A 14,500-nucleotide genomic window follows, 5' to 3' on the forward strand; every position below is an offset into this window, starting at 1 on the left:
AAACCTTACTTCTCAGGTATAACAAAATACCGAATATATCGGTGAGTACGCGACTTATCGATCTCACATAACCACTGTACTGCTTCTCACGCTCTACCGGCTTACATTATAGATTTCAAACCATATTGCACTAGTGACATTTTCCGAAATAGTGTATCTTTTGCAAACTCAACTTCTCTTTTCTGTTGATAGCAACACTGTTCATCGGACCCTTCTAGACTTAGAGTCAGTGTAAATAGTTGTTGTCAATATTTAATTTAAGGTGAACAAAATGTTAGTTCCTCACTCCCTGTGTACGCCACGGCGTTTGCATTTAACGTATGTGTTGCGTTATTTCTCGAAAAGTTTGCAACACTGATCTGAGTTTAAATTTTAATCTTTATTGTGCCTTTCTCGTCTGTGTTATTGTACATTTTATCTTTATTTTCATTGTTGCTTTCAATGATGATATCCACTTTAGATCATTAAGTTTACAAAAACATAACTTGCTCTTGGGTTGGAAACACCGTTCATCGGGAGGTGTTCATCAATATACAGGCAGATGCCGTCCATTCTGTAGTTGTTTTGTGGAAAGTTTCGTTTCTCTGTCACTTTTAGTTTCTCCATTATCATGGTTGGACATTCTAAATTATATTATAATGTGGAAACGTCATTCCATCATTCCATGACTTAGTCGTCAAGTCGGCAGGAGGTATCTTTCTCGTAGGGAGCTGCTATTTCACTAATACGTGTTTACGGTCACACAGAATACATTCACCGGGTGTGCTATCGCAACACGAAATTACCCTAAGTAAGGGACACCCTAATATATCCAGTCATAACTCGCTTCGGTAATGCTGTGTTTAATTCTACTTGTTCCAACAGATCACCAGTCACAGTCCTACGTTCATCTTTTTTTTATTATTGTCTGTGATTTTTGGGAACCATTTTGGCACATTTTTTATCATTCCTATATTTTCAGTCAATATGAGGAGGTCAGTTTTCCCATTAATGTTCAGTTCGTTCGCAATTATGTTCACGGTTAAGCTCTGATCAGCTTGCACAAGTTCACTCCCTCTCGCTGTGTTTCATTTGTTCGTGCTGTTGATAGTAGCTCACTGTGGTGGTCATCTTCAACATTGGTTCTGCGTTCAGGAAACGTTTTGTGCCAACGAAGCAGTTGTTTCCTTGATAAAATCTCATTTCCAAAAGCTACTGAAGCTTTCCGTACGTTACTGCGGAACTCTCACCGAGTTTCACCAATATAGCTTACCGCTGCCAATATATCCTGATTCCATTGTTGTGACGAAGAGCAAAGATACGTCTTCACTAATCAAACTGCGACTCCTAATTGAATCATTACAGGTGCGCGCTATTTGCAGTTATTGTGATGAAAGAGGGTCACACATTGCTTGTGGTAACAGGCTGCATGGTCACCATCATGTCCAGGAAAAAATTAGACTCATTACTGTATTGTTCAACCTCGTATATATATATATATATATATATATATATATATATATATATATATATATATATATATATATATATATATATATATATAGGCGCGGATCCAAGGAGGGCTGTAGGGGCTATAGCCCCTTCTGACACAGAGGCATACACTGGATAAAATGGGCTTCAATCTTGCTTTGCATTGGATAAGGCTGCAAACTATGGTTTAGCCTTCCCCTGATCATATCCTGGATCCTCCACTATATATATATATATATATATATATATATATATATATATATATATATATATATATATATATATATATATATAATTACAATAGCTACAATGAACACCATGGAAATTCTTTAAACTCTTCACTACGGATAAGTGGGCGAACTATTAACGAAACTATGAACTAGTGTCATAATATTAGTAACGTCAATTTTTTATGTTTTCATTTTCGCCCTAGTATATAAGAATATTGCCAAAACAGACAATGTTGTATATTTGTATTATGTTTGTTTCTAATGAAAAAAAACGAGCTTTCCGTCTTTGTTACTGGTATTATTCACTACTGCAAGAACAGGTTGGGTCTTGATTAATAAAATTTGCATAGCCTTATATCTGAATACGGATGTGCCCGTCTTTTCCAAGTTTTTGTGTGCTTCAAATTTACCAACTACCCGGAAAAGTAGTGCAGGAGATCGGATTTGGTTGTAATAAAACCAAGATAAGTTGCTTCGTACACCAAACTCCATTAAATTTCGACTTCTTCTTCCTCATTATTAAAATTATCGCTATAGTATAATTAAAGTTCAATATGAAGTATTCAATTAAAACTTATATTTATCCTAAAGAAGAAAAGAAAAGAAACTCATAGACGCAACCTAGCAACCTAATCTCTAAAACCCGCGTGTTGTATCCCTGTTTAACCCTCGGACTACCAACTGGGGTACGATGTGCCCACCACAGTATATATATATATATATATATATATATATATATATATATATATATATATATATATATATATATATATATATATATATATATATATATATATATATATATATATATATATATATATATATAATATTCTAATCGTTTCTTTAAAATTGTAAGAAAATATACTGCTGATCAACATGTTTACCTGCAGCATATGTCTTACGGTGCTTCAAGTTCAACGTTAGCGTGTCTCTTAAGATTTGCAATTTTAAGTTGGTGGGAACAATGTACCCTCCGTTGGTAGGAGATGTGACTGACATTTAGAAGTGTCACTTCTAGATAGCGGCATAATAATCTTCTGTTAGTCTTATCCTATATAGTATTCGCTTCAGTCTCTGTAGATTTTTGTGAGAGTTTATATTTGTTTCTTTTACGAGATATATTTAATATTAACATGTTGACACAAAATGACCACCCACTTGGTAATTCACATTAAAAAAGACACCTAGGTAGCGCGAGGGTTAAGTTTCTATTTATTTTCTCATGATTTCTGTAGTGTACAGGGTGACACACGGAAGACGGACGGTTTTGAACTGCGTAGTACTCAGATTGCTGTGGTGGGAGCTGGTCGTGGTGGGGATAGTTCTGCTCTACACAAGACGCCATTTCATTTACTCAGTCACTGCTCAGTCATATGGAGCAGTGGGACTTGCAACGTCGATTGTTTGTCTATGACAGTTTCGTGAGAAGTGGTGAGTCTATTACAGCTACGCAGCGATTGTTTTGTGCGCGGTTTAACGTCGGTTGATATGGAGCTGTTCCGAGCCGTAACACAATCTTCAGATGGGTGAAAAACTTAAGATCGATTGGAAACATACTGGATAAGAAGCATCATGGCCCGAGACGCTGTGTAACGACACAAGGAAATGTTGAAAGGGTAAGGGAAGCGGTAGTCAGAAGCCCACTACGGTCAGCTAGACGTCATGCTAGTGAGCCACGAATCAATCGTGAATCGGTTAGACGAATTTTGAGTAAAGAATTAAAATTCCATCCCTACAAAATGCTCATTGTCCAACAAACTGAGGCAACTGATTTTGCTGTACGCAAAGACTTTGCTTATAGAATGCAAGTGATTTTGGGATCCAATGAAAATGCGATTTTGTTGATGAGCGATGAAGTTCATTTCCATTTAAACGGGACCGTGAATAAGCAAAACCTACATTACCGGGCTCCAGAGCATCCACACTTTATCCACCAGCGTCCTCTACACTCTGAAAAAATAACAGTCTGGTGTGCTCTTGGCTCTGTTGGTATTATTGGACCTTATTTTTTCGAAGAGAACGGTGCCACAGTTACATTCATATGCTTGAAACGTTCTTGAAACTAGAACTAAGAAGACGACGAATCCCCTCAGAACGTGTTTTGTTCCAGCAGGATGGAGCAATATCTCACACCACGAAAACTTCAATGACAGTTCTGAGACGCATGTTTCCTGGACAGATTATGTCACATTTTTGGCAATGTTCCTTGGCCTCCCAGGTATCCCGACTTACCAGTGTATGCTTTTTTTTCTGTGGGGGTACCTTAAGAGTTGTGTCTATAACCACAAACCACGAACTTTGGACGAGTTGAAGAATGCAATCATTGAACAAATTGCTGCCATCCCTGCAGAGATGTTAGTCCGTGTGATGGAGGATGTTGAGAAGAAACGTGTGTCCTACATTCGAAATGATGGACATCACCTTGACGACGTTATTTTTCACAAATAACTGAAATGGCATGTAATAAGCTATGTTAACTAAAGTGGCAAAGAATGAGCTTTGATTTTGAGTAAATAAACATGCATTAATTTTCAAATTGCCTGAGTAATATTTCTTTACAAACCGTCCATCTCCCGTATGTCACCCTGTATTTATATTTGGTATTGACTTAAGAATGTATTTGGTGTATACGATGTATGAAATTAATATATGCAACGTAATATATAGGCGCAATAATTGAATGAATGAGTTGAAAAATGTTCACATTCCACAAGGTACGGAAGGTAAACTGAGATAGCTATTTGGTGGCTTACTTATTTATTTATTGAGCAAATTCCCAGATACAGCATATGTTTGCCATTTTACACAGGGAAATGTTAACAAAATAAAGGAAAAAAAAAACAAGACAGTAATAACAGCAACAACATGAAACAGTGTCAAAAGAGAGTGAGAAAGTAATATTATTTTGCCAAAAAAAAAACATTGTTCCTTCAAAGACCGGGTAGCTAGAAAAAAATGTCCACATCAGTTGTTATTTGATTACAACAGTCTGGTATTATGTAAAAAAAAAAAAAAAAAAAAAAAAAAGATACCTCTGTATAATTGTCAACCTAGAATGGGCAAATGGAATAAGTGGGTATTCTGGGTGATGCGGGAAGGGACACGTAAGGATAGTTCCTGAAGTAATATTTCCGATCTTAAGTTTCCATTAACTATTTTATGAAGATATTTCAGGTCAGAGATAATTCTGTGTACTTCCGGAGTCTGTATATTAAGATGTCATCAGAGTTTCTTCTTAGATAATATTAGAAATGCAGGAAAACGAAAACGGATTATAGCAATAAAGAAATTGAGAACAGAGTTATAGGCACCTACAATCTTAAAAAGGAATAAGGAGCAGGTTCCCTATACTGAGATATGTGGAAACCTAGTAGAAAATATGACATATTCTTGGGATGTGTTTTTATTTTTTGCGTTTAGTGTCCGAAAGTTTAAGTTTTCGGAATATATTTGTATTTCAACTCACTCATTGTATTTTGTCAATACAATATATCTATCTATTTATCTATCTATCTATCTATCTATCTATCTATCTATCTATCTATCTATCTATCTATCTATCTATCTATCTATCTATCTATCTATCTATCTATCTATAATATAAGACTATGTTCATATAAACAATTTTCACCTTTGGACGTACAAATTTAATGATTCTTTTCTTTAAATTAAACGTGAATGTTTGTGTTATCTCTGTGTGATTTCTTTATAATCAACCGACTTGGATATTTAGTTTGCTATTTTCTGAGTGTGTGTGTGTTTAGGAAAATAAAAGTATATTTTCAACAAAATTTCTTTCATCATAATGACCTCATAAAATGTGTTTATAAGTCCTCCGGGAGACGTAAAAGGATTACGTTTAACTTCATTTCAAGGAAATAGAGCTAGAACGAAGGTAAAGACCACAGGTGGCTTGGACTGTACAACTCCAATGAAGTTCTTTGTATATAGTAGATTGAAAATAATAAAAGGCGGGAAAATCGAGATAAAGAAGTAAGGAAGAAACAGTTAAGCGAGTGGAAAATAGGATGTTGGCTAAGTCATTTATTTGTAAATGTCATTATATTGAAACACACACTCAAAAAAAATAAAAATCTAGTTGAGTTTAATGCATATGCAAGCTGCTACTTCATCACAAAATTGTCGGAAAATGTATAGAAATGCGTTAAGTTTACTTCCAAGTGCGAAAGCACATTCGACATATTGTTAAGATGTTACTAGTAATATCCTGATTTTAAAATTGTGCCCTTGAATATATTATAATTGTTTACTAAACAACAATTACAATTACCGTCCTGATTAAATGGAAGTTTGACAGTTCATATTATTCCTCATTCAAAATATCAAATCTACTTTCATTACGGACTATTCAAAAGTCATTTTATTTCCGCCACACAAATGAAAGTAAACATTAACAATGCATTCGTATAGCCTGGTTATGAAGTATATATATATATATATATATATATATATATATATATATATATATATATATATATATATATATATATATATATATATATATATATATATATATATATATATATATATATGTATATATATGTATATATATAATAATCAACATCAATATTCATAATATAAATTATTTACAATTTCTTATTTTACTTACTTCTTGCTTTCAGAACCACCTGGACCAATACCACCCCGAATTTCTGAACAAAACTCTGTAGTAATAGGGAGAAGAGGTGAAGATGCTGTGATCCCCTGCGCAGCGGAAGGTTATCCACCACCCACATTTTGGTAAGTCTTAGAATTATTATTATTATTATTATTATTATTATTATTATTATTGAAAACAGAAATGTTTCCACATTTGTTACATATTGCTGTAGAGTTTTAAACATGAATAATGAAGTTTTTTTTTATTGCAGTTTTTATTAAACTACTGATTTTGTTGGTGATTTATTTTGATTAAATGCGCTTTCATTTGAGGGAATCAGCGTTTGTTTGTTAAATTAGAAACTATAAGAGATCGTCTTTGAAATTAGAAAGAAAATCGTGCTCTGTCAAAAATTGTAATATCATGTAAATAAATAATACAAGCGATAATAGCATGGTCGTTCCCTGGTGCACAGAGCTTCACATATCCACCGCACTTAGCTTCTTTCTCAGTGGCGTTTAATGATATTGGTTGAAATGGCCTTTCGTTGACTACTCCGCACAATTCTTGCTTGGTTTGAAAAAGTTATGTGATTATTATGCGTACAACAGTAACGATCACTAATAGTACGTCTGGTACGTAAAAATATATTGCATTTTTGATTACAATATGCCACTTCAATGGTTTCTAGATTATATTAAATGCAAACTTTTCAGATAGAGAGACACTTCAAAATCTGTGTAGAACACCAAAATGGCGCCTATTCAAAATGGCCGCCATCTACTTCTTAAAATTCACTATATACCAAGTTATATACTTCGGATTTCAATTTTATTTTCTTTATTTAAAACTTATAAAAAGTGGAAACGTTTTTTGTCATTACACATTTTTTTCTAAACCTTAATGTTTCCACGCACTTTTGAAAAAAAACTAAAAAGCCACTTTCTTCACAAAACGTATTGTCTGATAACTTTTCTGTAACTGGGAATTTCACTTTTCGACCTCAGTAGACAAACAATAACCACTGTAACAACTATCCATTGAAGGCATGCAAGTTCCACTTCGTTCCCAAACTTCCCGGATAATCGTGGTTTAATAGGCGTTTACTTACATATAAGCGATTGAGCCATTTTCTAATGAAGTTCGCGGAAGATTTTTGTGCATATTTTTTTATTGAACCCTTTTACGTTCAATTAATGTTTGTATTATTATTTGACGCTATTAATGTAACAATGGTTAATTATACGTGAAAAACTTTATTATTGAAGCTTAGGTTTTTCTTGTAGTCCCACACATCTTCATCGTGTGACTCACTGCTAGACACAGCTATTACTCTTTGATAAACAATTAAATGCTTATAGTGAACGATCGTACGAATGTCAGTGAAACTCATAGCTCTTGTTGTTGTAAGGATTTCCACATTGTTGGCCCTCGTTACAGTTTCTAAAGCAGTTTCCTCTGCATCAACTAGAACTTTTACTGTCTCTGTATCCATCACAACCTTTGTGTCCCAAACTACAAGATCGGAAGCGTTTAGTTCTAAAGGGTTTCCGAAATCAAGGAAGCTTTATTTTAAAGCTTGTTTCTTGTACTGAAACTTTCTCTGGTATGTAGCATATTGTTCATGGTGAGCCTTATGGTCGGATATGTTCGTTTTTTTTTCTGGGCCTCAAACTCATTTACGATTGTAACTAATTCTGGTCCAGCAAGCATCCTCCTTCTTAGCATTGCTGTGTCTTGCAATAGACCTATGGCACAACCATCGGCTTTTATTATAGCATTAATTTCCTCATGAGTTTGTTCAATAGCGAGTGAAGAAAAGGGATTGTTTGTTTTGTGAATCACAAACTGACTATTGCAAAAGTATTTGTGTATAATGGGTAAAAGTGGATCTGAAAATGTGGGGGGATGGTAGGTAGCGGCATGATGCCACACCGTTGCTCCTGCCTATCTTTGCCCATTGTATCTTTTAGGAACTGGGGGACGCCGTACATATTCTTTCGAGGTGGGGACGGTGTCCCCCGCGTTCCCTAGCACTTTTACCATTGGTGATGTGTCTTTCAGCTCTTCCAAGGCTTTTATATAATCTGGCAACCAACGAGCATATTGGTAATGACCCATCAAGAAAAAGCAAGGTGTTATCTTCTTTAGTGTTTAGATGAAAAGTTTATAGTTTCCTTGCCTAATCGACCTTAGGCCTTCCTTTCCTAAGAGGGGTATCTCTAAGTTTAGAACTAAGATCCAGAATCGGAACGTTGGGCACCTGGAACGTTTTTTTTTTTCAATCAATTGTTCAAATACGACCTCTGGGTTTACGTGTACAAATGCATCATTCAGTAGACTGTACAAAACATCAGCTGTAATTTGATGAATTGTTCCTGCCTTTGTTACGTGAATAACTTGAAGAGTTGCTTCTGATCCTGCTTCTGTCTTGATTCCAGAGTTTACCACTACATTAGTCCAGCCACTACCCTGGAGAATTTGCCCTAGCACTTTTAGAAATGCCTGTTCAATATGGAACGGTGCAAAACATGACTACAAGCTTCGATTCACCATAAACATCAGGCCAGTTCTGGATGGTTTTAGCCAAAGCAGAGTCTGATCCACACATATGACAGGAATTTGTCCGGGATTTAGAAATGTTGTAGTTTTGTTCCATCGCGTGCCTCAGCATTGATGGTGAAGAAGAACTCCGGTTGAATAGTGGGAGAAGGGAACTACGAGCAAGTTCAACGGACGAAGTTTCTTCCCGTGAAGTATGGAAAGCTGCCCAGGAAATATTTAGAGATCCATCATTTCTTTCTGTAAGAGCAAGGTCTAGCCATTCTTGTTCCTTTCTCCATTCAGATCCAAATGTAGAAGTTGACATTCTCCAGCAGATGCTTTCGTTTGCTTTTGGTGCAGGTGGCTGCCTAGAAGGCAATGTTACAGATTTAACATTTTAGCTCTCTGGAAATCAATATATTTTCCTCCTTCTTTCATCAAGACACGTAATGTTGGAAGTAAATTTACGAGTTACTCCAACGTTTCCTTCGGCAGGGATTTGTAATATAGAAATTGCTGTTCCGTGGAAAGACGATTCTGATATTGTGCTAGTATAGTTGTGATCGATGTTATCATATGCACCAACCACAAAAAGGCCATCAAGCAAATTTGAGGGGCATACTAAGCCTTCTTCCTCAGCTCTTTTAATCACCAAACTACCCAGACTTGCAGTTAGCTTCATAATTTTATTGGGTGATACAGATAGACTTCGTTGGTAAATCATTTCGATTATTGCATTGTTTCATGTTCTCCCAAATACTGATAGACCCATATACAACGGAAGTGGTGGCTCATGACGTTTCTTATGGCGAATATTGTTATCTTTAGGGATATTTCCACTGGTTGAGAACTATTAATTGGCTGATAGTCAATGCAGGCTGAGTTGCTTTTGTTGTGTATTCTACTTCAGTATATCCATAAAGAATATAGTTCACTAGAGCCAGAAGAGATGGAGGAACACTTGCAGTCAGTCGATCCTCAGTCAAGTAGCCATTAAGAGTAACGTTTGTACTTGTTATATCCTTTCTAATGTGTTTTATAAATCTCTCACATGCCACAGCATCATCACCTAGGTTTTCACAATAAACATTTTGGAAAACATTAGCACCGTCACGATAAAGGAAATATTCTCTGAGTTCTGAGCTCTGGAAAATTGTCCATAATTCTTTCACGCAGACTGATTGTATGTGTGTATGGTATGTCTTTACTTTTCAGATCCAGACGATTTGCAATGTTTGTATAAACTGCTGTTAATTGAGACATTTTGAATACGATTTCGGTATTATTGGATTAAGAGGGCTGCAATTTCTCTCTTATGAAGCGTGCAACAGAAGCAAATGTCATGCTTTCACATACAGAGCTGACCGCAATTTTTCTTATTGTACTTGGTGTTTGTAGACAGTTCGTCAGATTTGTATAGCACTTGCTATGGTATTTCGCTTCTCTGAACTAAATCACCACCTTCAAATAATGCTTTTAGTTCTATGTCATTGTATACTTCTGCACATCTCTTCAGTTTTTCGTCTTGAAGGGAAGCAACCTTAAAAAGAGGTCTACGAATTCCACCCGTTTGCTTGCATATAAAACATATTTCATCTTTCATTTGAATAGAAACACTAATAGAACGGCTAGACCGGGTTATGTCTTCATCAGCCTCAGAAGAAGTACGTTGACTCTCTGATCGTTTCCGTTTCTTACAAAGGAAGTATCAATGAGCTCATATCGAAACCTACCGTAAAATTTTACTCAGAGGAAGGAAGTTCCACAGAAAGACCACACACATAAAAGCAGCTGCGTTTTTGAAGTGGAATTAACCAAAATGGCAGATTGAAATGTCGCGTATCCATGTCGCCAATTACATAATAAGTTCAGTACCACCCCTTGTAAACTGCCTGTTAATAATAAAAAGTCAATAACAGCAATGTGGCTACATATTATACCTAAGGGGAAGTCGTACGGTAAGGTATCCTTGAGGGAAGCCATCTTGAAATCCAACATCTTGAATTCAGGTCAAGTTTTGAAAATAGGAATAGTACAATATGATACATGATTTAGGCTAAAATTTAACCAGAAAAATAATGGTAGCAATAGTTTGGTAAAAAGTTAAATGCATATTTATTTTGTATGTTTCCATGTGCAGAACATCCGAATGAAGCAGCTGCCCAACAATTTGTAAAATACACAAATATAGGAAACACCCTCTATATTTTCCCAATTTGTCCCAAATGTCGTTGAGCAAAGCTATACGCTTGTAGGAGATTAGTCGGCAAATTTTGTCCAAATTGGTTGAAAAGGAGCGGAGATACAAGCCGCGAATGTGAAGGGCAGTGTGAGAACAAAGTGCTTATGCGTTGTGCCTGTTGTCAACGGAATTTGTTTCTCTCATTCCATCGATGAGCCTCATTTCTGCTTTTTTTTCGTCCCTCATTGAAATGTATCATGCAACTATTGAGAATGAGTTACATTTCAATAGCGATAAATTATTTTTGGACAGCTGCTTCATTCAGGAGTTGTGCACATGGAAATATGCACAATAAATATGCCTGTAACTTTTTACCAAATGCACGTATCTTATAACTATTGCTACCATTGTTTTTCTGCTTAAATTATAGCCCAAAATCATGTATCGTATTGTCCTATTCCTATTTACAAAACTTGACCTGAATTCAAGATGGCGGATTTCAAGATGGCTGCCGTCAAGGTTCACCTTTCCGTACGACTTCCCCTTAGGTATACTGTGTACTCACATTGTTGTTATTGACATTTTATTACTAACAGGCCGTTTACAAGGGGTGGTACTGAACGTATTATGCAATTGTCGACATGGATACGCGACATTTCAATCTGCCATTTTGGTTAATTCCACGCAGCTGTTTTATTGTGTGTGGTCTTTCTGTGTAGCTTTCTTCCTCTGAGTGACATTTTACGGTAGGTTTCGATATGAGCTCATTGATACTTCCCTTGTAGGCCCTGTTAAGTTTAGTTTTATTGGATTTAAGAGCGCACTTTTTATGCCACTTCGCTTTTTTATTAATGTGTCCTCAATTCCATCCCCGTCATCTATCTTCTCTAAATCCAAATCAAGAGGTATCTCTCCTATAATCTGGATTTCGATAAAATTTGCTTCAAGTGTGTTGTAGCTGGCACCAATAAGTAATTTTGCCTTGTGCAACGCTGGATAAACCAAGTCTTCATCTGTAGCATTCTGACAAATGCAACATTTAGTCCAGTCTATGGGTCCTTGAGTTTGATGTTTAAAGCTAATATATGCCAGCTGTAGTCGCCTTAAAGCCATCTCAAATTAATTTAACCTGTAAAGAATCAAGAAAAAATAATGTAAGTTGTATGAGTGGGTAAAACATTAAAGAAATAAAAATATGAGAATACATAGGAAGAAATATTCAATCATATTTCAAGAAATTATAAAATATAATCCACAAAAAATGACTTGAAATTACTTTTATGACAGGGAACATTCAAAAGCAAGGAAACTTTGTAATAAAGAAAAGAATGCAGATTAACAGAGAATTTTCAAAGAATACTTAAAATCTTCAAAATAAGACTTCCGCAAACTTCATTAGAAAATGGCTAGATCGTTTATACGTAAGTAAACGCCTATTAAACCACGATTATCCAGGAAGTTTGGGAACGAAGTGGAACTTGCATGCCTTCGATGGAAAGCTGATATAGTGGTTATTCTTTGTCTAGTGAGGTCGAAAAGTGAAATTGCGAGTTATAAAAAAGTTATTAGACAATACGTTTTGTGAAGGAAGTGGCTTTTTAGTTTGTTTTTTTTTTTTTTTTCAAAAGTGCGTGGAAACCTTAAGGTTTTGGAAAAAAATGTGTAATGACAAAAAATTTCCACTTTTTATAAGTTTTTAAATAAAGAAAATAAAATTGAAATCGGAAGTATAGAACCTGAGATATAGTGAGTTTTAAAAAGTTGATGGCGGCCATCTTGAATAGGCGCCATTTTGGTGTTCTACACAGATTTTGAAGTGGCTCCCTATCTGAAAAGCTTTATTTTAATATAACTTAGTAACCCTGAAAGTAGCAGAGTGTAATAAAAAAAAATCAGCTTTTAAGCTGTATTTGGCACGTAAAAGATGTACTATAAGGTTGCCTATCAGACAAAGGTTTTATGAATGTCTTATCTTGAAAATGTTTTATAGAAAGTTGATGCCTCGTCTCGGAAAGTGTGTTTGTTACTACTGGAAGAGAATATTGTCATGGAAATTATGTCTCGTCTCGTCTCAGGGCAATTCTAATAGTAACTGTTAAATGTAGAATGCTCCACAGTGAGGGTGATGATATATTGCATTATTCTTTGTTTACTTCTTGCACTGCGTGTTGGCAGAACAACAATTCAGTAACTTCATTTATGTCGTGCTGCAAGGAATCCAGAATTTATATTTTCTACATGTGACTTTATTATTATTATTATTATTATTATTATTATTATTATTATTATTATTATTATTATTATTATTATTATTATTATTATTATTATTAATAATAATAATAATAATAATAATAATAATAATAATTCAGTGTGTTTATCATATAAAGTGCGCATGCATTTATTGGATTTGAGAAATGAATAAAACGTTCCACCAACCTGTTTTACAACTGTCACATGTATTGTATATGCTAGAAACAATAGGTATCTGATTAGTTACCTCTAAGTGAACCATCAAGTCATAATACGGGCAATCATTGCATGCTATGAATAATACGGTTTAACATCTCATACTAAAACACACACACAAAAAAGGTCTTCCATATGGAAAAAGTCATTAGGAATTATAGTATTTCGGCTGTATTTGCATCGTCATTGGTTCTAGAATGCCATCTCCTGAAAGCCTTTTACAATGCTGGGAAAAGACGAAGTCGCCAGGCGTGAAGTTTAGGGTGTATGGTGGATGGATTCTAACCGAGGGTGACAAGATGGTTTTGCGTTGCCGCCGCCGAAAGCGGTATTGCATTTAGTCCTAAGCGCGAACGCCAGATTACAGAAGGCCAGACTGTTTCATGGAGTACCAAGCTTTAGTCTTGTCAGTGCCTTCGAAGCTACTGAGCACTAATATTTCTTTCCAACCTTCATACTTGTCGTGCATAGAATGGCCTAGTAGTGTTGTCAACATCCAAGAAGAGAAGTGGCTACAATCAGCAGCTAAAAGTGGACAGAAATAATTAAAAAGAGAAAGCAAGCATCCCCCCTCAGACAAAACTTATTAACAAATTAATTTCAATAATAACGTAAAATTAAAAGCGAAACTAATCTAACAGAAAGCAAAATAATAGTCGTCACTATCATCTTCAGGTTGTGGCTGAACTTATTTTGTCTCGTTTCCTTGTATCGTCGTATACACTGCTTTTGTTCCAACTCATTGCAAAACTGTGGCTAGAACTTAGTACGGAAGACAGCACTTTGCAGAAAACAAAAGCCCAATTTCACTCTTAAAATTAAAAAAAAAGCGTTTTTCTTTTCAACTTGTTTCTTAGTCTGTTTTTGATTATATTCACTTGACTAAGTGCACGATCTACTCTCGCGTTCGATGTGGAAAAAGTTTTTTTTTCTTTTTTTTTCAACGTCTGCTGGTAACTTACAGATTTTGAGGTCACTTTCTATGGT

The 14,500-nt window shown here is 35.3% G+C and overlaps 1 protein-coding gene across 1 annotated transcript in view; it reads left to right on the top strand.

Annotated features, from left to right (window-relative positions):
• The window catches only part of LOC145687511 (cell adhesion molecule Dscam1-like), a 1,370,399-nt gene that overhangs the window by 379,048 nt on the left and 976,851 nt on the right, over nucleotides 1-14,500 (top strand). Inside the window, exon 3 of the mRNA XM_081760977.1 lies at nucleotides 6,344-6,461. Coding sequence (XP_081617103.1) covers nucleotides 6,344-6,461 — 118 coding nt within the window. The remainder of the gene's footprint in view (nucleotides 1-6,343; nucleotides 6,462-14,500) is intronic.

The sequence above is a fragment of the Thermobia domestica genome, chromosome 6 (genome assembly GCF_964235325.1).
Source record: "Thermobia domestica chromosome 6, izTheDome1.hap1.1, whole genome shotgun sequence".
NCBI lineage: Eukaryota > Metazoa > Arthropoda > Insecta > Zygentoma > Lepismatidae > Thermobia > Thermobia domestica.